Below are 23,777 nucleotides of genomic sequence, written 5' to 3'. Positions count from 1 at the left end.
GAACAAGATGATCTTTAAGGTCCCTTCCAACACAAGCCATTGTGGGATTCTATGATTCTAAGCAGTTTTCCAGGGCTGCTGCTTCTCATCCTGAAGCAGCCACGATAGGGCTGTAAAAAGCAGACCTAGTTTTCAGTGCCATGAACAGCACAAACCCAGGATCCCTATAATGTATTTGCACAGTAAACACAAATCTTCTTTCCAATCCCTTGGAAAGAGCTTTAAGATCACAGCTTCTGCTTTGACTGCTTTAGGCAGGCAATGCTCAAGCTACTGCCCCTCCAATCCCCAGTAAATGTTCATGCCACAAAATCTCTCCACACATTTCCTGTCAAGAAAAATAAAACCATAAACCCACAAAACCCAACCCACAACTCTCGAATTTTTGTCTTTCCTCCGTTCCCAGGAGCAGCATCCAAGGGGTGGCCCAGCCTCCCTCCCCACTGTCCCAACAGGCCGCAGCTCCTGCCTCTTCTTCAACCTCATCCGCTCCGGAGGCCACTGCTCCACCTCCCCGCGGAGCGGAGGGACCCGGCGCTAAGGGGCCGCTGAGAGTCCGCACCGGCGGGCCCAGCCCGGGGCTTCCTACGAGAGCGGCTGCGCCCGCCACACAAGCCCCCACAATGCCCCGCGCCAGACGCGGAGGACAAAGCCCGGCGCGCGTCCTCGCAGGAGTACCCGGATGGGCGCGAGGCGGGGCGGTGGCCGGAACGCGCTCTGATTGGTGGTCACGGGGCTAGAGGGGGCGGAGTGCCCTGTGATTGGTCGTCGCGCGGCAGGGGGGGAGGGAGGATAACGGGGGGCTACAAAATGGAGCCGTGCGCTGCGCTGCTACTTACATAACGCGACCTCTCACCCCGCCCCGCCGGCGGGGCGGGGCGAGGCAGCACGATCGACCGGCCGTGAGACCAATCCGCAGCTGGCGGAGCGGGCGCCTAGCCAATAGACTGTCGGCACCGCGGCGCGGGGGGTGGGTGCTGCGGGGCGGGGCGGCAGGGTCGGGGCGCGCGCGCGGGGCCGGTCCCGCCGCCCGCCGTGAGGGGGAGCGGAATCTCCCGCCATTTTTCAACCGTCCCGCCCGGGCCCCGTCGGGTCACACCATGGCGCCGCTACTCGGCCGCAAGCCGTTCCCGCTGGCTAAGCCATTGCCGCCGGGAGAGCCGGGCGAACTGTTCGTCATCCCCCACACGCAGGAGGCCTTCCGCACCCGCGAGTATCCGCCACACCGGGGCGCGGGGGGGCCGGGGCGGGTCCCGGGGCCGTGGAACCGAACAAAGCGGTGATGGGGTCGGGCGGGTAGCGGGACCGTGAGGAGAGCTTGGCGGGCGCTGCCCTGGGCTCGGCGGGGTCGTTGTTCCCTGAGGAGTTCCGGAGCCTGTTCCAGGCGGGCGGGGGAAGTGGGACAGCAGCTCCGCGGGGCTGGAGCGGAGCTAACGGGGACCCGGGACCGTCAGAGCGGGCTATCAGAGCAATTCACGCACTCCCGCGGGCCAGGAGCACACTGGCACCGGAGGCTTCCGCACTCCTTAATTTCTAGGGAATTAAACAGCGGCAGGAGCTCTCGCTGTGTACATCCCAGGCTTTCGTTCCGAGCGTATCTCTTCCGGGGCTGCTTTTGCATAAAAAACAATTTTTTAATTATTTTTTTTCTCTGCGTGTGACAGCCTGTGATCGCAGGAAGTGGCCGTAGGCCAGACTGGTGACTGACAGAGCTGCGCGGCAGCAGAGTTACTGACTAAGTCCGCAGCAGGGCTGAAGGGGCAGGACCTCGGCGCTCTAACGTGCAGACTTGCAGCTTCAGAAGGCTGGGTTGGTGTTTGTGTAATAAAAATCAGGATCTGAGTTGAGAACTAAGGAAGGGCTCTAAGTGAGAGGGAATGCATGGATATGGGAAGGAAGTGTTGGCAGTGTGGAAGACAAAGGGGCTCCAGAACTTCCATATCCCCTGTACTGAAGAGTGTCTTGTTTCTGCAGTGAGCAGAACAGGCAGAGGAAGCCCCTAGGAAGGATTAGGTGGCCTTTGAAGAGGAAATGCATCTCTTGAGTGCAGGTAGGCATTGTTATAGTGTACTCAGTAAAATATTATAAAAAATTATAGCGTAGCCCAGTAAAACAAGTTAGGTGGAGTGTTGGAGACATGCTTTTTAACTGTGTTTCAAATTAAAACATGCAGTCTGTGATGCCAACCTGCTCTTTTGGTGTGTGCAAAGTGAAAGTAGCTCAGTCATCCACCTGACCAGGCAGTTCTATCTTTTTACCTGTGAGGAGTGATCAGTGATCAAAAAGACGACTTTAGGTCTAAATACTACTTTTATAAAAGAAGACGTGGCTTTAAGGGCCATCTGCCTTCTCAAAACAGCACAGGGGAGCTCTGGGGCTCCTTTTGAAAGCACCATTTTGTTGGGTGGCTCTTGTGGATCGAGCGAGTAGGTGGAGGACACGTTTCTGCAAACACTTGGGTGGTATTAAAATTAAGGGGAGAAAAAAGATAGTTTCTCATCCTGAGAGGGGAGGATGTTAGCTGTAGGATTAGAAGGAAAGAAGAAACCAAGGCAAGCACTGAGGTACTGGAGAGGTGCTCTTTTCCTGGAGGAAGTATTTCATGGGGTGCTGTGGGAGGCAGCCTAGCATGTTCTAGAAAGTTCATCTTGGCAGACAGACGTCATGAGGCTAAAAAGAGAAACCAAGCAATGTTGGGTTTCTGCTTTGCCTTGTTGACGGTGTATAATATATGCTAGGCCAAAAGTGGAACAGAAAATTGCAAATGAGACAGTGAGCTGGAGGGAGATGTTACCCAAGGAAGACTTGGAGGGCTTTTTTGGTCACTTTCATTTATCCTAGATAGTGTTGAGGAGGAGTGGCTCTGGTAGATGGGAGAGCCTACTAAGAGTGTGCCAGGAGGTACCTGAGTTTTCACCCAGTGTTATTTATGCCAAGACCTGACAGAATATATTCTCCTGAATTGTTTTCTATCTTGGAAAATTATTGATCAGCTCTTCCCCTAAAGACTGTGCAAGGTCTTGTACTGCACAGCTACAAGTGAGGCGTTTGAAGGACACCAAAATTTCTTAAAGCTTTTTTTTTTGTTGTTGCTAAGATTTGCAGCTGCAGCAGATTGGGTCACACAAAAAATGGAGGCTGTGGTGGCGTGCATGAGGAGAGACATCTTCCCCTTGGGTGTGTGTTATGGAAGTGTTTGGTAGCAGTGGGAGTGGAATTAGCTGGTCAGCGGAGTTGAGGTGTTTGTTTGGCCTTATTTGTAGCTTTATGTGGTTTCCTTTGACTGCCAAATGCTGCAAAAACCTTACAAGAGCAGTCCTGCTGTGTAGAGCCCTTTGCATCCTGGCAAAGCCTTGGGTCCTGCTAATTGTCTGGGTGTGGGGATGGCAGATCGTGGGGCAGCCAGGGATAAACTCATCCCTGCAGGAGCTCAGTGGGGTCTGCTCTGAGCTACCTGAAGTGTCAGGACAATGCTTTGGATGTGTACAGCGCTGTTGCCAGTGCAGTGGGTGCTGAGTATTTGCAGACTCCCAAATACCCAGTGTGTACCCTGGTGAACAGTCAGCTCAGCTGTGGGCATGTGGGTCTGCTGCAACATGGTTTGGAAAACTGCTGCTGGATCAGGAGATAAGCTGGGTTCAGAGAGCTCAGCCGGCCTGACCTGTTCCAGCCAAAGCTTTGCCCCAGCTTCCAGTGCATGGTTTTGGGATGCTGTGTTGTCTCCTCTCTGGATAAAAGCCTGCTGTCTTTCTTTAGTTCATACTTTCATATGGTATCAGCGCAGGGAAGAAGAAGGGTTTGGCAGGTTAAAGGCTGCTGCTCTCATCCTCACATGTGATACTGGCCTGACAAACTCTACCTGGAAGGTGGCAGCACAAAGACACTGTTGTGTCACGCTCTTCAATTGCAAGAAGAACTTTGCCACACATCCAGGGAGTAGCACCTTATAAATGTACCCACATTTCTAGGAAGTTTACCTTCTTGGCTAATATAAGTGCAAACAATTCAGATGGAGTAAAACTTTTTTGAAGTTGATATTCATGCTGTCCCAGAAATTAGTAACTGAGGAAAAAGTAAACGTTTTATTCCTTCAGGAGTTGTTTTGTGCAGTGGTTAGCTTGGTTACTTTTAAACATCTTTCTTTAAAAAGGTCCCTTTTTTCTACTGTAATTTTGTTTGTACTTTAATTTTGACATCTTTCAGCATTGGGTGATCTGCAGTGGGATGCAAACAGATGTGATGTATTAACAGCTGCACAGTGGATAGTCAGCTGTTTAATTTAATATAGATGTTATTCATAGCTTTTTGGGCAGTGTTCACAAGTAGCTTATGTCCAGGATTTTATTTATTCCTGTGTTGGAAATTTTTGGCAGTGGAGGCTCCAGTTGTGTAGAGAGGTGGGTTGATTATGGCATACCAGGGGCAATGGTGACTTGCAGTCCTAGATCAGACCTGCTGAACAATCTGAAATTTCTTGGGTTTGTTTCCAGTCTGAGTGGAAAAGACAAACAGCATATATGTAGTGGAAAGTTTGAGATATAGTAAACTTTGCAGAAACATCCTCCTGCATTTTGGCTTTGTGCTGGCGCCGGGAATTCAAAGCAGGACCTGACCTGGAGCTCTTGGCAGAGCACAAAGGCAGGGTCAGTACTGTGGGACAAGTCGGGAGCCCCGGATAAGGAGTGTGTCCAGCGTCAGTGTTAGATGAGCTGACCAGCTGGAGGTGGAATTAAGTTTCATGGAAGAGGCAGATCTGAGCTGAACAGGGAATGACCCTATCTGTCACTTTTAAATTCCAGGCTTGTCTGGCATATGTGAGTCCTGATATGGTGAGGTTAAGCCTTTTCTCATAGGTGTGTATAAGGAGTGGAACATTCATATGGAAAAGTCTCTTGGATCTCCCTACTGATATGGGAAATGATGTTAGGGGAAAAAATGTGTCATTCAGTTATTCCACAGATACACAGAAGGAAACCAAGGGAAGAATGCAGAGGCATTGCAGCAGGATGAAGCTGAAGATGGCTGCTGCTCCTGCATTTAAGCTCCTGTCTGCTGTGATGATTGGATTTGGTTTTAAGGCTGTTCTTAGTGGGAAAGGCACAGGAATAAATAGTATTATGGTTGCAACTTAGTCATTATTAAAGTGATTATTGAATCATAGAATCTCAGAATGGTTTGGGTTAGAAGGGATCTTAAAGCTCATCTTGTTCCACTCCCTGCCGTGGGCAGGGACACCTTTCACTAGACCAGGGTGCTCCAAGACCTATCCAACCTGGTCCCAGGGATGGGGCAACCATAGCTACTCTGGGCAGCCTGTTCCAGTCTCAAGTTGCTGTAAATTCAAAGAGAATTCCTGGTTTCTTGTTTGATTTAATTTTTTATATTTTTTCTCTCCTAGCTCAGTATCACTACAACAGGCATCACAGTGGCACTCCTGAGCTGGTCAGTGGGGCTTTGCAGATGAGCTGTGATTTTTGCTTGCTCCACCACAGTGATCACACTTCCTGCCCCTGAAGCACAGAATCTCTTGTTTCTGTGAAAAATTTAGCATCTTTTAAACCCCAAGGAGGGTAAGAATGGACCAGAGGGCTCGAACCATAGTAGGGTGATGAATTGTCAGGTCCTTTCTTCTGCTGAGGAGCAGGAGACTCCACAAGCAGGACAAGCTGAGAGACCGCAGGGTTTCTGCCAGAGTTTGCAGTGTGCTTCAGGAAAAGGGAGTACTGGGGCAGACTTCTGGAGTTGACTCTCTTCCTGGTTAATATCCTTGCATAGTGCCTGGTTAATATCCTTGCATTGATCGCGGGGCAAGATTGCTATGTCTGCAAGTTACCTGTACATCAACACCCATAATGCAGCTGCTGTATCTTATTATACTTTACCTTGGGGCTGTGAGGAAACATTTAAGGAAATTTGCTTTGATGGAGTTGTAATTCCTAATAGGAATCTTAAAAAAGAAAAAGAAATAGGTTGGTCACACTACAATGTTCTTGAATGGCAAAAGGTGTGAGACACACTGAGTGCTTTTCTGTGGCTGGTGGCTCTGCCTGTGCAAGAGTGTAGAGCAATCTGCTGTTCCCACAAGACTCTGCAAATCAGTGCTGGTGCGGCAGTGGGCTGAGCTGTGGCTGTACCCAGTGTGCCTTATGCTTCATGCTGGCTTTGCCACCGGAGGGCATATGCAGGAGAAGCAAAAGGTGCTTTTCTTACCTCTCTTAGAACTTCTCCTCGTAACTTCCCATTAGAAGGCATGTGGCATTGATCATGGGGCAATTGGTGTGGATTTACACCACACTGATAATTGTGCCTGTGCATCCTCTGTCCATAGTGAGCGTGAAGTAGCTGCTCTCTGTTTACCCTGACTATTAATTACCACTCAGGCGGAGCAGGGAGAGCAGCCAAAGATGCTCACAGCAGAGTAGCTATTGCTCTCTGCACCCCGATGGCTTGCCCGGGCACCCTTTAATCATCTCATTCCACCTGGAATAACATAACTTTGAGGGAGGTTGTGACACAGGAGTGTCAGCACCTGAAACGAGCAAACAAGAAAGACAGAGAGGGACTTTTTACAAGAGCATAAAGTGACAGGACAAGTGGGAATGGTTTCAAATTAAAAGACAGTAGGTTTGGATTCGATATTAGGAAGAAGTTCTTTGCTGTGCGGATGGTGAGCTCCATAGATTGTCTAGAGAAGCTTTGGAAGTGTTCACGGTGAGATTGGACAGGGCTTGAAGCAACCTAGTCTAGTCCCTGCCCATGACAGGAGGATGGAGCAAGATCGACTTTAATGTCCCTTCTGACCCAAACCATTCTGGGATTCTGTGATTCCATGAAGGAAGTGATGTAGTTGGTGAGAGAGCTCCTCATTTTGGAATGCAGAAGGCCGATATTTTTGGAAACCAAAGGAAAAAAATGGCCTTTCTAGGGGTTTCAGTTTCAAATAGTTTAGGTTGTTTTTTTCTTTTGTCGAAAGATTGGGGGTGATGGGTAGCCTGGTATTTGGCATCTGGATTTTGTAACACCACCATAAGGCATTAGTAGTAGCAGTGCCGCAACAATTATTGCCAGGAATTTAGCAGCAATCCATGCTGTACCTCCTGCACGTGCCTGTGACATTGGTTGTGCTGTTTTCTAGTGTATCAGTCCGGAAAAGCTGAAAAGTAAGTTAGCAATGCTGTGAAACCTTCAGCCATCTGTGTTCCCCTTGTGCAGTGCAGCTGAGCTATTGGTGGTGTGGAACCTTTTGTGCCAGGATGAGCAGGACAGGCATTTTGGCCTCAGAAAGCACCAGCACATTTGATTTAGCGCAGCATCCTCATGGTAGTCACAGGGTCAGACTGTGTTGAGGCTCTCCTTAGCCTTTGTACGCTCCAGTCATAAGAATTAATTAGATTTTAGTGTTTTGTGCTATGGTGATTGTGGTTTCTACTGCATAAATCCTGTTTTCCTGAGCTGCCCCTCATACAGAGAGTACGAAGCACGTTTAGAGCGATACAGCGAGCGGATCTGGACGTGCAAGAGCACAGGAAGCAGCCAGCTGACACACAAAGAGGCTTGGGAAGAGGAGCAGGAGGTTGCTGAGCTGTAAGTACTGGTGGTGATGTGGGTTTGTGCCTATCTTTAGGTGTTGGGGTGTAAGAGTGAGCTTGGGAATGTGTGGCTAGTCTGTGAGGTGAGGTAAGGAGCTGTAGTAAGGAGATCTGGGGATTCTGGAGTTAAAAGCAAATGAAGTCCAAATTTTAAACCATCACTAATACAATTTGGTAATTTACTTATTTGGTGTTGTATCTTGGTATTACTTGAACCGAAATAGTTCAGCATGGGGCACTTGGCATATTTTAAAGTCCCTGGAGTGTTGGGAATATTTTAGAGGGAAAAATAACAGATCTTGAACAATGTACAGTCAAAATAGAATAAAAGGAGTCAGTTGAAGTGTATCAGCCAGGGTCTGCACCTGTAATTGCTTTCTCCAGATCTGCATTAGAGTTGCTGCACTAATTTAAAAAAAAGTTGTAGTGAGATTTTGGGGAATCTACTCTACTTGAAACAACGAGAGTCCTTGTTCTGTGCAAATTGTGTTCCTCTGGGCTGCTGTGGCCCTGACCTTCTCTAGCCCACAGGAATCCTTGGATGAGATCCAGCATGGCCCTTGTCATAGAAATCAATTTTCTGTAAAGGTGCAAGTCCTTGTCTCAACCAACACATATAATTTATTGTATGATTACCAAATCATAGGAATTATGCTAAACAAGTGATGTATTTCTCCATTCTGTCAACTTATGACTTGGACTTCTGTGACTTTTTTTTCCCCAGGATAAAAACTGTGGACAATGTCAGTGGTACCACCTAAGAGGTGGAATTTTCTGTTGCTTCTCTTCATGTTTCTGATCCATTGGCAGAGTTCACAGCCTTCTCCTAAGGAAAAATTCACCATCATTTGTGGGTTAATCACAATCTTAAAGCCAACAAATAAGAAGCCCATTTGCTAATAGTCCTAATTTCTTTGAGGGGTGATACACTACTGCCTTCAGGCTTTACTCCCTGGTGTTCTTGTTTGAGAGGGCAGGGAAGGTGTGAAGGCAGCTCCATAAACTTAAAATCCTGAGTCAAAACTCAATGGTCTGCTGCTACTTTCCTTTGGTTGTCCATGTTGGATTGATTGACCACTTCTGGAAACATTAAGAAATGTCAGTGAAATAGAAACAGGAGATTTCTCAAATTTCTCAATAAAATTTAGCTGTAGTCTCTCTAATATGGAGTGGGGGGGTGGGGTGTGAGAAGATTCTGTAAAATGAGATTTTGGTCTTGTCTCTTTGAAAGTGGAAGAAAAACTTCCCAGGTAGTTTATCTGCTTTAATACCTGACACTAAGCTGGATAAAAAAGTTCATTTAGACAGGTTGTTAAAGGGATACATTTGCTTATGGCAGTTGTAACACAGCACATACAGCTGAAGGTTCTCAGCTACGGATCCTGGAGTTTGGGAAAATGAAAGTGCTTTGGAAAAATGGAGTATTTTTTTCCTCCTTATGGTAACTTGAAACGGACTTTACTTTTTAGCCAGAAGGCTTTGTGCAACATATGCCTTAGTCCCCCTGTCAACTTCCTGAGGTCAACTTTTAGAAGGGAAAGAAGGGAAGTTAGTGTCACAGTCCTTTCATTTCTTTGAATGAAAAAGTTTAAAGGTCATGACCTGTGAAACATGCAAGATAATATGATTGTGTAAACCTGCCCCTGTCTTTACTGCACTTGCAGCCTGTTGGGGGAGAAGGAAATACTAAATCTTTATCAGAATCATGGTGTTACTGGAAACAAGCATTTTAAAGTAACAAGCCCCAGGATAATTGCGTCATCTGGATCTGTATTTAATATCTAATAGAGGAACAGTAATAACCATCATGAAAGGGTTCACACTCAGCGCTGTTCTTCCTGAGTGTTTACAGTATTCTTTCTGGGAAGAACCAGGACATTTAGGATTTTCATGCCAGATGCCAGCTAATACCTGGGGAAAGGAGGGGACCAAAAAACCCTTGAATGTTTGCATGCTAATGGAGCATCTGCCTCATTGTGGCTGTTAACATGAATTCCTGGAATTGAGAAATGGGAGGGTACTTTGCATTTGGGCTTTTATTCCCCTGAATAAGGAAAACTTCTATGCTTGCTCAGCTTAAAGGAGGAGTTTCCTATCTGGTATGAGAAACTGGTCCTGGAAATAGTCCACCACAACACTGTGTCATTGGAAAAGTTGGTGGATGCAGCTTGGTTGGAGATCATGACCAAATTCGCAGTGGGTGAAGAGTGTGACTTTGAGGTAAGGATATGTTTTCTGTTTTACCTTGTGCTTCTGCATAGGGCTAATTCCAGATAGCTAAAGGTAGGAGACAGGAAGAATATGTTAGCCACTCAAGTTATTAGAAGGATGTAAGAATTTATTCTCTATAGAATCCCAGTGACAGCACCTGCTTTTGGATGGAAAATGGTTCTGTAAGCCATACTTCTGGTGGAAGGTGTCCCTGTCCATGTCAGGGACTTGGAACTGGATGGTTTTTAGGGGCCCTCCAACTCAAACCATTCCAGGATCCTGGAATAATAGCAAGCGAAAAATGACTGATTATGTGTGTGTGCATGGGAAACTGATAAAATTGTTATACTGCTTAAATATGTGATGATCTGTTTATATATAAATACATGATTTAATTAGAAGAAATTAAAGATTATCATCTGTCATAATCTTTTCACTTGACACATTGCCAGAAGGAGCAGTAGTCTGAAACAAATGGAGCCTGAAGTCAAAGCTTAAAAATCTCTAAAAAGACCCTAAAGATTTGAAAATTCCTCCAAAACTGGGAATGTTGATGAAAACTCCAACTTATTGAAAATGGGGAGGAGTTAATGTTGTGTGTGGGCAACGTTTAAGACATAGTCTCTAAACTGGGGCTACCCTGTACACATGCTGTGTCCTTAGGCTGAGGAAGCAGCATTGGAAAATGCTGTGAGTTGGGAGTTTTGCTTTTAGGTCTCTTAGCTGGTATTTTTCCCTTCCTCATAGTGTTAAAGCCCATTAGCTCACCTGTCTTGTTCAAGTTCAGTCTTCACCAATATTTCTGTGCAGGTTGGTAAGGAGAAAATGTTGCCTGTAAAAGTTGTGAAAATGCATCCCCTGGAGAAAGTTGACGAAGAGGCCTCAGAAAAAAAATCTGACGGAGCTTGTGATTCTCCATCCAGTGACAAGGAGAACTCCAGCCAGACCACCCAGGACAACCAGAAGGAAGTGATGCTGAAGGAGGATGACAGCAGGAGGGATAGTATGAGTAAGTAGAGAGACAGCATGGCAGGGCAGTAGGTAGCACCTGGCAGTGAGTGTTGGAGTTTTCTCAGTGATTAAATTTACATCTCGGTGCTGGGCTGTGAATGTCCAAACAGTGTTATAGGGTGAAAATCCAGAAGTTGTACTTGTTAGTTGTGAATTTTTGGGGCATCAGTGCTGCTGGCTTTCAGCTGCTCTTGCCTGATTTAAAGCAGAAAATGTGCTGTCATTCTAAGGTGTAATATCAAAAGCAATGCATGAAATGTATAAACGTCTAAAGTATAACAAGTGTTATTTAAAAAAGTAAAGAGGTGAACAGCAAAGGTTAGAATTATGAAGTTCTTCTGCAGTGTTCATCCTCAGAGGAAACCTCCCTGGTAAAGTGTGTTATTTTGGAGTCAGAGACAAGTGCTAGTTCTCTTTGTCCCTGGTTAATATAAAAAATAAGTGAGTTATATTCATTTTTAGTTTATTCTCTTTCCAATTTTCATATCTTGAGACAAAATCTTTTTTTTTTCCTAACAGTTGGAAATGAAGCATCCTTTAAAACATTGTTCCTCTTTCATATGCTCTTCCTTGGTGCAGAGATAGCTAGTGCTGTCCAAGGCTTTCGTTGACTCTGAGGAAATATTGTTTGGGGAAAAAAACCCATAACACGCCCCCCCCCCCCCCCCCCCCCGAAGAAAAAAACAACCAAACCCCAAACAAACAAACAAAAAAAAACAAACCCAAAAAAAACCTCCCACCCAAACAAAAACACGTTGAGTTTGTCCTTTGTCCTGTGCAACTTCTTAAAATGGCATTATAAGATTCTTTAAAAGAGATTACAAAAAGTGTTTTCAAACAGACCAACCCCAATCCCACAACACAGTTCTAATCTGGAGAGCTTTATTTTCAAGTCACATAAATGAATAAACTATTGGCATTTGTAAATAGTGACTCCAGCATTCAGGAAGTTGTGTAATGTGGGGAAGAGAAAACTTTGAAAATAGCCCAGTGAGAAAATAGCAAAGTCAAGAGTGGAAAAGAAGTTGTATCAAGGTCTAGTCCTGAGTTTAAAAATTGTCAGCTCTTTTTGATGGGTATTGTTATGAGCTGTTTTGATTTCATTGCAATGTTCTGTATAATCAGGAAGCAAAAAAAGGCGCTTCAGAAACAATCTGGCCTTATACACATCATTGGAAACAAGGGTTGTACTTGGAGAGGGGCTAATTATGCTTTATTTATTTATATATGTATTTTTTTATTGAGTCATAATTCTCTCGAGATGCCACATAAGAGGCATGGGAAGTACCTTTTACTTCAAAAATGCTCAGTGATCAAATTTACAGCAGCAATTTTGGATCTGGATGTTTAAAAAAGATTTACCATGATCCTTTGGGCATTGGTGTGTGGTATTGCAGCAGCTGTGGGCATTGCCAGTGCAGCACTCCAAAGTCAGATACTGCAGGAATGGGGGTTCCTGCTCTCGTTTCAGTCCCTGACTCAGTTGGTTCTGGTCTGTATGTAGTCACCTCTGGAAGCTGGGACTGTCCTCCCCTTTCTGGAAAAGATGAACCTCAGCATTTTCCAGCTCAAGATGCTGGCAGAGTCATAACCGAAACAGTAAACATGTATTCTTTTCTTTCTTTTCCTTGTATATATGCTGTTACTAAAAGGCTATTTTGTTGCTTTTGTAATCTGGGCTATAACAGAACATAGGCTCATAGTAACGTCATTGAAACAAATTCATCCAGAGTGTGTTAATATCATTATGTAGCAATTCTTACAGTTACACAGCAGACTACAGAAGTACAAAATGTTGAGTTGCATCCCCAGAGGCTGTGGGGGGGTTCCCAAGTGACACTGACCTGGACTTTTCCTCTCTAATAATGTTCACGTGTGGCCACTTGATGTGGGTTGAAGTCACTACACTAGAGTGAGTAACTGGAAGCAGAAACAAGCTCTGTATAACTGTCATGTAGGAGCTGTGTGTGCCTGTGTGCACAAGAGGGGTCAGAGCAAACCTTGACAGTTCTATTAATACTTGTGTCAGACTTGCTGGTTTTGTAGGAGGAGAAATGGGGCAGAGAAAGATAGTTTCAGCCTCTCTGCTTAGGAGTCTACTGTCCTTCAGAAGCTAAAAATAAGGCATTATACCATGATATTTTACTTTATATTTTTAGTTGGTTAGGGAATGAACTGTGGAAAATCTGCAGGAGCAAGGAAAGGCTAGATTGTCCTGAAAATTGATGGGGAACTGCTGGAGGCTGGTTCTGCAGCTTGCGTTGGACTTGGAACCTGTACTGCTCTGGACAATCTGAAATAAAGTGAATACAGGAGACAACACAGTATAGATGCTTTAGAAACACAGAATCAGCTGTGTTGGAAGGGACCTTAAAGAAGCTCTCATTCCAACCCCCCCTGCTATGGACAGGAATATCTTCCATAGACCATTTTCCTAAAAGCATCATCTATGTGGCTTTGAACTCTTTGAGGGATAAATGTATGTTTTATTACAATAGAATGCAACAACAAATGAAGCTGGCTTTTTAAAATTAACTTCAGGATGGAATGGATAGTAATTTCTTCTTCCTCACCCAAATATCCAGGTGCTGTTTGATGGAATTCCATATAGCCATCCCTGTTTGTGGAATCTAGACAGTAAATCACAAAAGAGGTGGTCACTTGGGTTTATACTGTGTTAGGTATAATGGTGCTGGAGCTTCAGTGCTCTATTATGTGATTCTGAGGTCTATATTCTTAAGTTTTTTTTAGGTTTAACATCTACTTTTATTCTCTGTATATTTAGTAGATTATTACTCTCATCCTTCATGCTTGCTTTATTGTTTTCTTTGAATCCTAGGAAGAAATTCTTCCCTTTGAGAGTGGTGAGCCCTTGGCACATGTTGCCCAGAGTAGCTGTGGCTTCCTGATTCCTAGAAGTGTCCAAGATCAGGTTGGACGGGGCTTGTAGCATGGAGGTCTAGTGGAAGGTGTCTCTGGTCTAGTGAAGGGGGTGTGGAATGAGATGAGCTTTAAGGTCCCGTCCATCTCAGACTATTCCATGATTCTGTGGTAGCCACAGACATAAAAACATTTGGAGATTGCTTTCTTTTCTTAAGACAAAACCAAGTCAGTGATTCCTACCATGGAACTATTTCAAAGAAGGCATGGCATAGGTAGTCAGGGCTGTTGGAGGAGTTCCCTTAGCAGGTTTACTGGTGGGGTTATATCTCCCTTTCATAAATCTTGCATTTTCCCCTTTTGGGTAGGTGGTTGCAGCTTACTGCAGAGAGATGGGTTTAAGTGAAGATGGTCCTTTGTACTCCGTGAAGATAGGTTTTACCTCCTTAGTTCAGAGCTGGTCTGGGCCTCCATTCCTGGCCTGTATCTTCTGGCTATTTCTAAAATCCAGTTTGGGTTATATTCCTAATGTTCTAGTTTAACCAAACACTGTACAGATAGCAAGAAGTCAGATGTCCTGTCCAGTAGTGGTCTGGATTTTTTAACCTTTTTCTTTCCTTCTTTTTTTTTTTCTTCTTTTTTTTTTTAAATCTTTTTAACTGTAATAATAAGACCGTGTCTCACCTTCTTTTATCAGATGATCGAGCACGTAGGTCTCCTCGAAAGCTTCCCACTTCGTTAAAGAAGGAAGAAAGGAAGTGGGTCCCACCTAAGTTCCTGCCGCACAAATATGATGTCAAACTGAAAAATGAAGATAAGGTGAGTTGTCTGCTTGAGTCCTTGATATTACAACATGAATATGCAAGTTTAATTAATCACTGTTGATGATTATACAGCACAATATAGTACTTTCTGCCAGAGTCATGGCATTGGAAGCAGGATAGTTGTCTGTGAGGCTGACCAGCCTGTCTGTTTCTTTCTGTAATTAGGTTTTGTGAATGGAAACACTTGGTACCACACACACTGAGTCACAGAGCTTTATTGTGGTTGCTGTTAAGTGCCTCATCTCTGGTCTTGCAGTTCATGAGACCAGTGAAATCATGAGTGGTGGTTGTTGGTGTTGTCCTGACCAAGGTGCTCTGAGTTGGAGGTGGCAGTGCTTCGGGAAGCTCTGGATAGCTGCAGCACTGCTCTGTGCTTTTTGTCTGTTTTTTGGTAATTTGACAAATGAGGAAGTGCTGACCTCAAAGAGTACCATGTACAGAGGTGCTCCTTTGGTCTCAGGAAAAAAAATCAAACATGTATATGTAAAAGCTTAAAAGTCAGTAGCAAGCACAAGCTGCAGGAAGGCCAGAGATTAAACAGTGGGCTTTGGCAAAAAATCTGCATCATAAACTCATGGTCTCTACTATTCTAGCTATCTGATTCTCCTACCAATCTCTGTATGTCTCAGTTCTGCAAATTCTGTTTGGTTTGAGTCTTTCCAAGACAGCTTTGAATGAGCGAGGAGTTTTCGGACATGAAGCAGTACAATGATCATTGTTCCTTATAGGCATATGATCTGTATTTATAATGTGGTTAGAAGTTATTCATTAACAGTGTGTCTCTTATCTCCAAGATCATCAGCAACGTTCCAGCAGATAGCTTAGTCCGTACAGAGCGTCCTCCCAACAAGGAGATCCTGAGGTACTTCATCCGTCACAATGCGCTACGTGCTGGCACGTGTGAGAACGCTCCCTGGGTTGTGGAGGATGAGTTAGTGAAGAAGTACTCTCTCCCCAGTAAATTCAGTGACTTCTTGCTTGACCCACATAAGGTAAGAATTCCTAAAAGTACCTGCTTTGCTTTGCCACCCATTCCTTGAGTCTTGGCAGAGACCTCAGTGTGCTGGTTGGGTTTTAGAATCACAAAATCATTAGGGTTAAAAGCCCCTTAAGATCATCAAACCTCACTGTTACTCAGCATCACTGAGGCCACCACTAAACCATATCCCCAAGTGCCAATTCCACATATCTGTTAAATCCAGAGAGAAGCAGAGCAGGAAAACCTACTCTTTTGAAGGTTGACCTTTTGAGAGGTGACATGGCTTGAACATCTGGAACAGTGGTCTGCTTTAAAAATTTGAGATGCAACTGCCTTTTAATTTTTCCAATGGTTTGCATTACTTGTCTACAAGTAAAGTAAATTTCCTGGTGTAAGAGAAATGGGAGAGCTGTAGTCTTTATGTGGTAGTGTCAGGTATTGGGCCCAAGACCTGGATGCATGTGACTTCATGAGGCCTGGTTCATGTACAGGGTTGCCTTGAGCGATGGCAGATAATACAATTTACTGAATACGTACATAGCATGAATGGGTTCTTCCAGCCCATAGTGCTAACCAGCCAAATATAATATTAACCAACTAAATGCCATACCATGAAATGTGCAGTTTTAAAATCCATCTTCTGGTGTAGAAAGCACTATTTTGTTCATTCAGTAAACTCACTTTTTCATAGACTGTCAAGTGTTGATGTAAAACTAGAAGATAAATATTTGTTCGGGGCAAGGGGAAATGACTTCAAACTCACGTGGAGTAGGTTTAAATTGAATATTGGGAAAAAATTCTTCCCTGTGGGGGTGGTGAGGTCCTGGCACAGGTTGCCCAGAGAAGCTGTGGCTGCCTCATCCCTGGAAGTGTCCAAGTCCAGGTTGAACAGGACTTGAAGCAACCTGGTCTAGTAGTAGGTGTCCGTGCCTGTGGCAGGGGTTGGAACAAGATGATCTTAATGGTCCCTCTGAACCTAGGCCATTCTCTGACTGATTATGATTGCAGAAGCCTGTTACCCTTAGAGCAATGAGCAATTTCATTAGGAAAAAAAAAAAATTAAAATGGGCAAAAATAATTGACAGAAAGAGATCTAGATAACTTTATTTACCTTTCAATATTAATACAAAATAATTCTTCCTTTAATTTTAGTATATGGCTCTCAATCCCTCAGCCAAGAGGAAGAGCTCTCGGTCACCTGAAAGAAAGCTTCCTAAGAAATCCAAAGCAGATGGATCTTCACTGGGACAGCCACTGAGTCCAACCCTGTGGTGTCACGTGCATTTGGAAAAATCTATAATTGGCTCTCCGCTGAAGGTGAAAAACTCTAAGAACTCAAATTGTCCTAAAGAGGAGCTGGAAGAGGTGATGAAAATTGTGTCACCTGCTAAACTTGGTTCTAACTTTCACATTCCAAAGAGGAGCCGACTAGGAAAGGGGAACAACAAATCCTTGGACAAAAAGCAAAGAGGCAAAAGGGTTCTGAATGGGCAGAAGTCGTCGGGGAAGGCAAAGTCTCCCAGGAAAGGTTTGAAGACCCCCAAGATGAAAATGAAGCAAATGACACTGCTGGACATGGCTAAAGGTACCACTAAAGTGTCCAGGGCTTCCAGGAACTCTGGAGGCACCCCTGGATCTTCCAGGAAACCCCAGAAACATCTGCCTCCTGCAGCACTCCATCTCATTGCCTATTACAAAGAAAACAAAGACCGGGAAGACAAAAAAAGTGCTCTGTCCTGCATCATCTCCAAAACAGCTCGGCTGCTTTCCAATGAGGACCGTGCCCGTCTCCCCGAGGATTTACGAGGGTTGGTACAGAAACGCTATGAGCTCCTGGAACACAGGAAGAGATGGGCCACCATGACTGAGGAACAGCGGAAGGAGTACATGAAGAAGAAAAGGGAAAAGCTGAAAGAGAAACTGAAGGAAAGAGCAAAGGAGCGGAAGGAGAAGGAGATGAAGGAAAAACTGGAAAAACAGAGGAGATTTGAGGACCAAGATCTGAAAGGGAAGACATTGCCTACTTTTAAGCTGGTTGATACTCCAGAGGGACTTCCTAACACACTTTTTGGGGATGTGGCCATGGTGGTGGAGTTCCTGAGCTGTTACTCAGGGTTATTGATGCCAGATGCTCAGTATCCCATCACAGCAGTGTCCCTGATGGAAGCCCTTTGTGCAGAAAAGGGAGGCTTCCTGTACTTGAACAGAGTACTGGTCATTCTCTTGCAGACCCTGCTGCAGGATGAAATTGCTGAGGATTATGCTGAACTGGGAATGAAACTTTCTGAAATCCCACTTACTCTGCATTCCGCTTCCGAGTTGGTTCGCCTGTGCCTGCGTAAGTCAGATGTGCAAGAGGAAAGCGAGGTCTCAGATAATGTAGATGAAAGTAAGGATTCAGCAGCTTTCGAGGATAATGAGGTACAGGATGAGTTTTTGGAGAAACTGGAGACATCAGAGTTCTTTGAGCTGACTCCTGAAGAGAAATTGCGGATCCTTGGAGCGCTGTGTCACCGGATCCTAATGACATACTCAGTGCAGGACCATGTGGAGGCCAAGCAGCAGGCCTCGGCTGAGCTGTGGAAAGAGCGCCTGGCTGTCCTGAAGGAGGAAAATGACAAGAAGAGGGCAGAGAAACAGAAGCGAAAAGAAATGGTGGCTAAAACCAAGGAGAATGGGAAAGAAGAGCATGTGATGGGAAGAAATGAAAAGAAAAAACACGAAATTATGAAAATAGAGCACCGGGTGGAAATCGAAGCTGATGATATGATCAGTGCTGTGAAGAGCAGGCGCCTTCTTGCCATCCAAGCCAAGAAAGAGAGGGAGCAACAAGAAATACAAATGAGGGGTAAGAAAAATTACCTAGCGAGTAGAGTGTTTGTGTGTTGTGGAATAACTTCATGGCAAAAATGATAGCCTGTTTCTGGAAGCATTTTCTGAATGAAACCTAAATAAAACGTAGGAATATAGATCTCAGAATCACATAATAGAGCACTGAAGCTCCAGCACCATTATACCTAACACGGTATAAACCCAGGTGACCTCTTCTTTTGTGATTTACTGTCTAAATTCCACAAATAGAGATGGCTATATGGAATTTATGGGATTTGCTCACTGGAGATTTATAATTCATCTCCTGTGGTTCCTGTGGCAGCTTAAACTTTGTAAATTTAAGAAAAACCAATATCTGCTTCTAGTTTTTTATTTGTGTCTGTCTTTTGTTCAGTACCTTTCTAATTATGGCAGGCCCAGAGAAGTTGGACAGGACAGTATCTGTTTTGGGAACAGAAAATAACCAAAAATTTGTCTTATGTCCAAATATCATCTGGTTCTTGGGTACAGAGGAGAAACTTCCTGCCTAAAATCAGTTCCTACTGCTGGCCCTGCTGCTGTTCCCATGGTCAGGTTGTTGCCAGCAGCCCTTCTCTCATATCAGGATTTGGGCAATAAATCTCAGTTTAGTGTTTCTCGCTTTAATGATTTAGTTATGGAGCTGTGTAAATATAAACTGTCCACTCAAACCTCTCTAAATCATAAGTTGCAACACCAGACCTTGTCTCTGTGTAAGTAGTGCTGCTTGAGGAGTATAGGTGTAAAGAGAGAACACTTCGGAATTACAGTTTAGGGGTTTTATTGGTTGTAAATGTGGATGCTGGGTGGATGGAAGTGGACAGTGTAGCTCATCTAGGTTGTTATTTTTCCTTCTGAAACAAGTGAGGGATAAGCATCCCTCATGGAGCCTGGCTTTTGCTCCTTAGCTGGAATGTGGGAGTATCTGTTCTGGGAGACCAAGAATCACAGAATGGTTTGGATTGGAAGGGACCTAAAAGTTGATCATGGTTCCCCCCCCCCCCCTTCATGGGCAAAGACACCTTCTACTAGACCAGGCTGCCCCAAGTCCCATCCATCCTAGCCTGGCACAGGTTGCCCAGAGAAGCTGTGGCTGCCCTATCCTTGGAAGTGTCCAAGGCCAGGCTGGACAGGGTTTAGAGCAACCTGGTCTAGTGGAAGGTGTCCCTGACCATGGCAGGGTTGGAACAAGATGATCTTCAAGGTGTCTTACAACCCAAACCATTCCATGATTCTGTGATATTGACTACTTCTATATATATCTATATGGGATTTTTTTTTTTTTTTTTTTTTGTAGAATGGTGGGCAGAAAGTAAACAGAAGAGTGTATGGTTGTAAAGAATGTTTATTAAAATCCCCAATAAAACTGCTTGTTTTTACTCCCATGGTATAGTAAAATAAAAGACAATATTGATGTCTGGATACAATAAAGGAAAACTAATGCTGCTCTTTGCTGATTCTAACAGTGAGGATGGAGAAAGAAGCAGAGGAAGAAAGAATCCGGAGGCATAAAGCTGCTGCTGAGAAAACTTTCCAGGATGGAATTGCCAAAGCCAAGCTGGTGATGCGCAGGACCCCAATTGGCACTGACAGGAATCACAACAGGTGGGAAAGGAGATGACCATGAACTTCCATCTCTGCCCTGAGAAGAAGGGCTGTGTCAGATACCATCCCCCAGGAAGGGATAGACAGGGAGGGTGTATGGAATTGCAGAGGAGAGAGAAGGGGAAAATATTTGTGTATATGAAGTGGCTGGTTACGTCCTCAACTTTTTGAAGCCTTCCCATGGAGGTCAGGACTAGTGGAGGTTCAAATGCTGGCATTGGCTGCTCAGGAACCTCATTACCATCTTTTCTTTTTTTTTTTCATGGTTGTTGCGCAGGCATGCTCTTGGAATGGATTCTAAGCTAAGCTTTCTGTGTTTCTCAGCAGGGCTAACATAAAGATATGCATGCATTCAGCTTTTAGTGAGTTGAGCACACAGATGCTTCTTGACTCAGTGCAAATAAAAGTGTGTGTGTGTGTTTAACTAGCCAGAAAAGGAGACTGGTACCTAATAACACGTATTTCTTACAGGTACTGGCTGTTTTCAGATGAAGTTCCTGGCTTGTTTATTGAGAAAGGCTGGGTACATGACAGTATAAACTACAGATTTACCCTTCCCCATCAGAAAAAGGAAGATTCAAAGAAGGACTACAGCCCTGGAGGTATGGTCTCTTGAGGGTATTTCCTCTGCTCTGACTATTCAAATGGAGTCATGAGTGTGAAAGAACTGCCGAGTCCGAGTGTTTTCATGGGGATACTCTGATTTAAGCCTCCTTTAAACTCTGGAAGCCTGCACAGAGGAGGTGCTGGTGATATTTCCATTCTGCTGCTGCAGGTCTGGAGACTTGCCTGCAGTGTTCCACCTAAGGACAGTCTCCTCTCCTTCAAGTAGCAAGGTTGATGTCAGTTGGTATCATCCCTCTGGTTCACTCTGACTCTGCTGAGTTGCAGCATGCCAGACCCCTTGCACAATTAGCTAGTTGTGCTGCAGAGTGAGGATGTCTGTCACAGTGCTGATATTCCACTGGCGCCAAGACTCCTAGATCAGCCTGTGGAATAGTAACAAGCAGGGCAGTCTGTTAGATATGCACAGCTTTGCTGATTGAGATTGTTTTGATGAACATCCCTCATGCACTTCCTCTCAACCTTCTCTTCACCTTTGCTGTGTGAGGTGCAGGTGAGATGGAAGGGACTTGCTGAACTTCTAGTGCTTCCTCTGTGATTTTGCCTGGCTGACTTGGAGCCTGGGTTCTGGAGCCTTGCAAGCTTGAACAGGCACAGAAATCTATCTGTACAGAAGGAAACTTAACATTTCTGTGTGGAAGTAGTTCTTGAGACAGAAGATACTGCAATAATCTGACTCAACTGAGTTTCAGTCGTGATCATTTCTTGCTTTTGGAACATCACGTTCTGGCACTGAGTCCATCTAAGCAATCCTGCATGGGAGAGCTTATGGAGTTAGATCCAAGCCCTCACCTGGTAGGATTGTCTTAGACAAGGGGCAAACTAGACACCTGTAGAGGAATAGAACAGGGCAAACATACAGTGAGATCCTTCATCCAGGTGTAATTTTACAGACACCTGTGTCTTCGAGACTGACTGAGCTGGAGGTGTATCATTCCAAGCTCCTCCATGTTACAAGAGCTGTTTCAAATACTGACCAGCTGTGTTCCTGATCAGCTCTTTGCTTCCAGCTGTTTTCATCTCTCAGCCGCTGCTGCAGCCAGTGGGCAGGATTTCAGCACATTCCTTTGGAAACTTAACAACCGAAGGCCTGAATGAGCAAAGATTTAAATTCATGTCGGAGTGTTACCTGAGATGCTCAGAAATAAAAATTCATGCTGCTTATACCTCCTTTGGTTTTCAAAGTGCTTCGTCACTATACAGCTAAAAAGTGAAACTAGTTTTATGTATTTGGAATAGTAGGAATGCTGCTCAGGAATCTACCTGAGCCTGTGCTTTTCTTTTGCAGAGAAGCGGAAGAGCACAGGCAGTGACAGCCGAGGGAACAAGCTGCACCGTTCCATGCCCACCACAGACCTGCCTGCTGAGACCACCACTCCCAAGCAGGGCCAGAACTTATGGTAACACACACTTCCATAGCCGCAAAGTACTCAAAATGTAAAGGTCAAGGAATCTAGACAGATTTCTTTTGCTAAACCTGCTACAAACCTGTTCCTCTTTCAGTGCTGAGCAGTTGGGTTGGTTCAGCAGCTCTGCAGGCCTCTGTTGCTGATATTATTACTGCCCTGCTAACAGGGTAGCCAGTCCAAGAGCCAGTGGAGCCATCATTCAACCTAATCAATCATACAAAGGCAGTATAAATTAAGCTTTTAAAATGCTTCTTTGATGTATTGCTTTTTAAATATTTTATTCTTCCATGTTGACAGCCTCTTATCCCTTTAATGCTTCCCAATGCCAAGCAGTGTCTTCTAAGTGAATCAAATCTACCTTTGAGCATGGTTGATTGTAACCTGCAGCAGTAATTGGCCTTATCAGTGTCGTTAAAGAAATTCTCCTTGGTTGAATGTTGCTCTGTGTGGTAAGGAGTGCTCATCAGTTGTCCCCGTGCCAGAAAACCCTGGCTAAGCTTCACCTGTTAACTGCTGTGGAGCACTGTGTATTTTTTTAGATAACCCTGAGCATAACTGTCACAAAGTATGTGCTCCTGCAGCTCCCCTCTTAGCAGTGTCTGTCCCACACAGTTCCACTGCTGACACACAGAGTGGGGTTGCTTTGGTCTTTGATAAATAGAGCTGAACTCATCTCCAAAGAATAGTTGCCAGTCAGAGCTACTTTTTTACTAAACGTGTACCTGCTTCCCCACCAGGAACTGTAAAAGAGACTGAAATTGTGGGTGTTTTGATTTATCTGAACCACCAGCATTGGGTGCTGACTCTTGGTATTGCCCTGCTGCTTATCTGTCATGGCATCAGGTCATAGGATATCATAGAGTTCCTGTGCTTTCCTTCACTGGCCCATCCTCCCATGACAAATCCCCACCCTGTTACCCCTGGGCCTTTGCACATCTTGCCAAAATTCAGGCAGCTGGGCTTTCCAGGGAATGGGTCCTGCACAGGCAGTGTGATCCACAGGGAAGTCCTCTGCTCTTCCTGACTGCCTCCTCTAACACTTGATCTTTATTGAGCAGAGATGGCAAGGTGTGTTCCAGGAGAAGGACCAATTCCATAAGGAAAACAGTAGCTTAAACTTACAGAGCACATTGCTAACACTGAGGGCACCATAGAGCCAAATTGAGTGAGTTAATTAACACAGAATTCCTTCAGCTTTTGTGACTCCAGGCTGAACTTGAAAAAGCACAGTATTTGATCTGCTCATTCAGGTTGGCAACTCCCAACAACATTCTGAGGGAAATCAGTGTGGTGACAGAGGCAGGAGTGCTGTGTGGAGTAACCAGTCACAGCCTGGGAGGAGTAGCTCTTGGAACCAGATCCTGGACACACTCAGTGCTAAATTATATTCTGTCACTAGGAGCTGCTTTGTATGGAGTGACCATAATAGATGGTATTCTCCTTTTAGAAGAGAAAGCAACAAAAAGAATTAAGAAGCTTCTTTAAAAAAAAAAGCTTAAAGTGACAGCCAGAAGCCCAAAACACTTTCAGAAATATTTGCCTTAGAGTTTCCTACTAAATGGTTCGAGGCAAGTGCTGTCTCTTACCTTTGGAAAAAAGAAAGGGTTGAGGAAGTTGGAAACAAAACTGTAGCAGCAATAACAAAACGTTTTGAGTTCACATCAGGATAAGGAAGCTGTTAAAAGTAAGAAAGCCTACTTAAAACCTGTGGTGAATCTCAGTGAAAGAAATAAAAAGAATGATAAAGTGTAGTACAGACTAAGGGCAAAACAATTATTTTCCCCCTTGGGGAACA

At 44.7% G+C, this 23,777-nt stretch overlaps 2 protein-coding genes across 15 annotated transcripts in view; one reads left to right on the top strand and one right to left on the bottom strand.

Moving 5' to 3' along the window:
- The first annotated feature begins 979 nt into the window (after window positions 1-979).
- Window positions 980-23,777, top strand: part of BAZ1B (bromodomain adjacent to zinc finger domain 1B) — a 47,456-nt gene continuing 24,658 nt past the window's right edge. For 6 of the 7 annotated variants that reach the window (XM_071447856.1, XM_071447857.1, XM_071447855.1 and 3 more), the window contains exons 1-10: window positions 980-1,213; window positions 7,468-7,584; window positions 9,665-9,809; window positions 10,611-10,809; window positions 14,389-14,510; window positions 15,310-15,507; window positions 16,647-18,342; window positions 19,811-19,949; window positions 20,421-20,551; window positions 21,862-21,973. In XM_071447856.1, the coding sequence (XP_071303957.1) occupies window positions 1,101-1,213; window positions 7,468-7,584; window positions 9,665-9,809; window positions 10,611-10,809; window positions 14,389-14,510; window positions 15,310-15,507; window positions 16,647-18,342; window positions 19,811-19,949; window positions 20,421-20,551; window positions 21,862-21,973 (2,972 nt within the window). In that variant the 5' untranslated portion in view covers window positions 980-1,100. Of the gene's footprint in view, window positions 1,214-1,316; window positions 1,810-1,974; window positions 2,051-7,467; window positions 7,585-9,664; window positions 9,810-10,610; window positions 10,810-14,388; window positions 14,511-15,309; window positions 15,508-16,646; window positions 18,343-19,810; window positions 19,950-20,420; window positions 20,552-21,861; window positions 21,974-23,777 lie in introns of those variants that run through there. The other variant, XM_071447862.1, reaches the window with a different exon arrangement.
- FZD9 (frizzled class receptor 9) overlaps window positions 19,674-23,777 on the bottom strand; it is a 31,021-nt gene continuing 26,917 nt past the window's right edge. For 2 of the 8 annotated variants that reach the window (XR_011682389.1, XM_071447863.1), the window contains one exon: window positions 19,674-20,938. The gene's annotated coding sequence lies outside the window, so the exon portion shown is untranslated. Of the gene's footprint in view, window positions 20,939-21,550; window positions 21,664-22,061; window positions 23,658-23,777 lie in introns of all 8 variants that reach the window. The other 6 variants (XR_011682384.1, XR_011682383.1, XR_011682387.1 and 3 more) reach the window with 6 other exon arrangements.

Source organism: Agelaius tricolor, unplaced genomic scaffold (genome assembly GCF_023055355.1).
Source record: "Agelaius tricolor isolate 1412-34295 unplaced genomic scaffold, bAgeTri1.0.p SCAF_25, whole genome shotgun sequence".
Classification (NCBI taxonomy): Eukaryota; Metazoa; Chordata; class Aves; order Passeriformes; family Icteridae; genus Agelaius; species Agelaius tricolor.
Note: the sequence above shows the minus strand (reverse complement) of the source record. Positions and strands in the feature narration are given on the sequence as shown.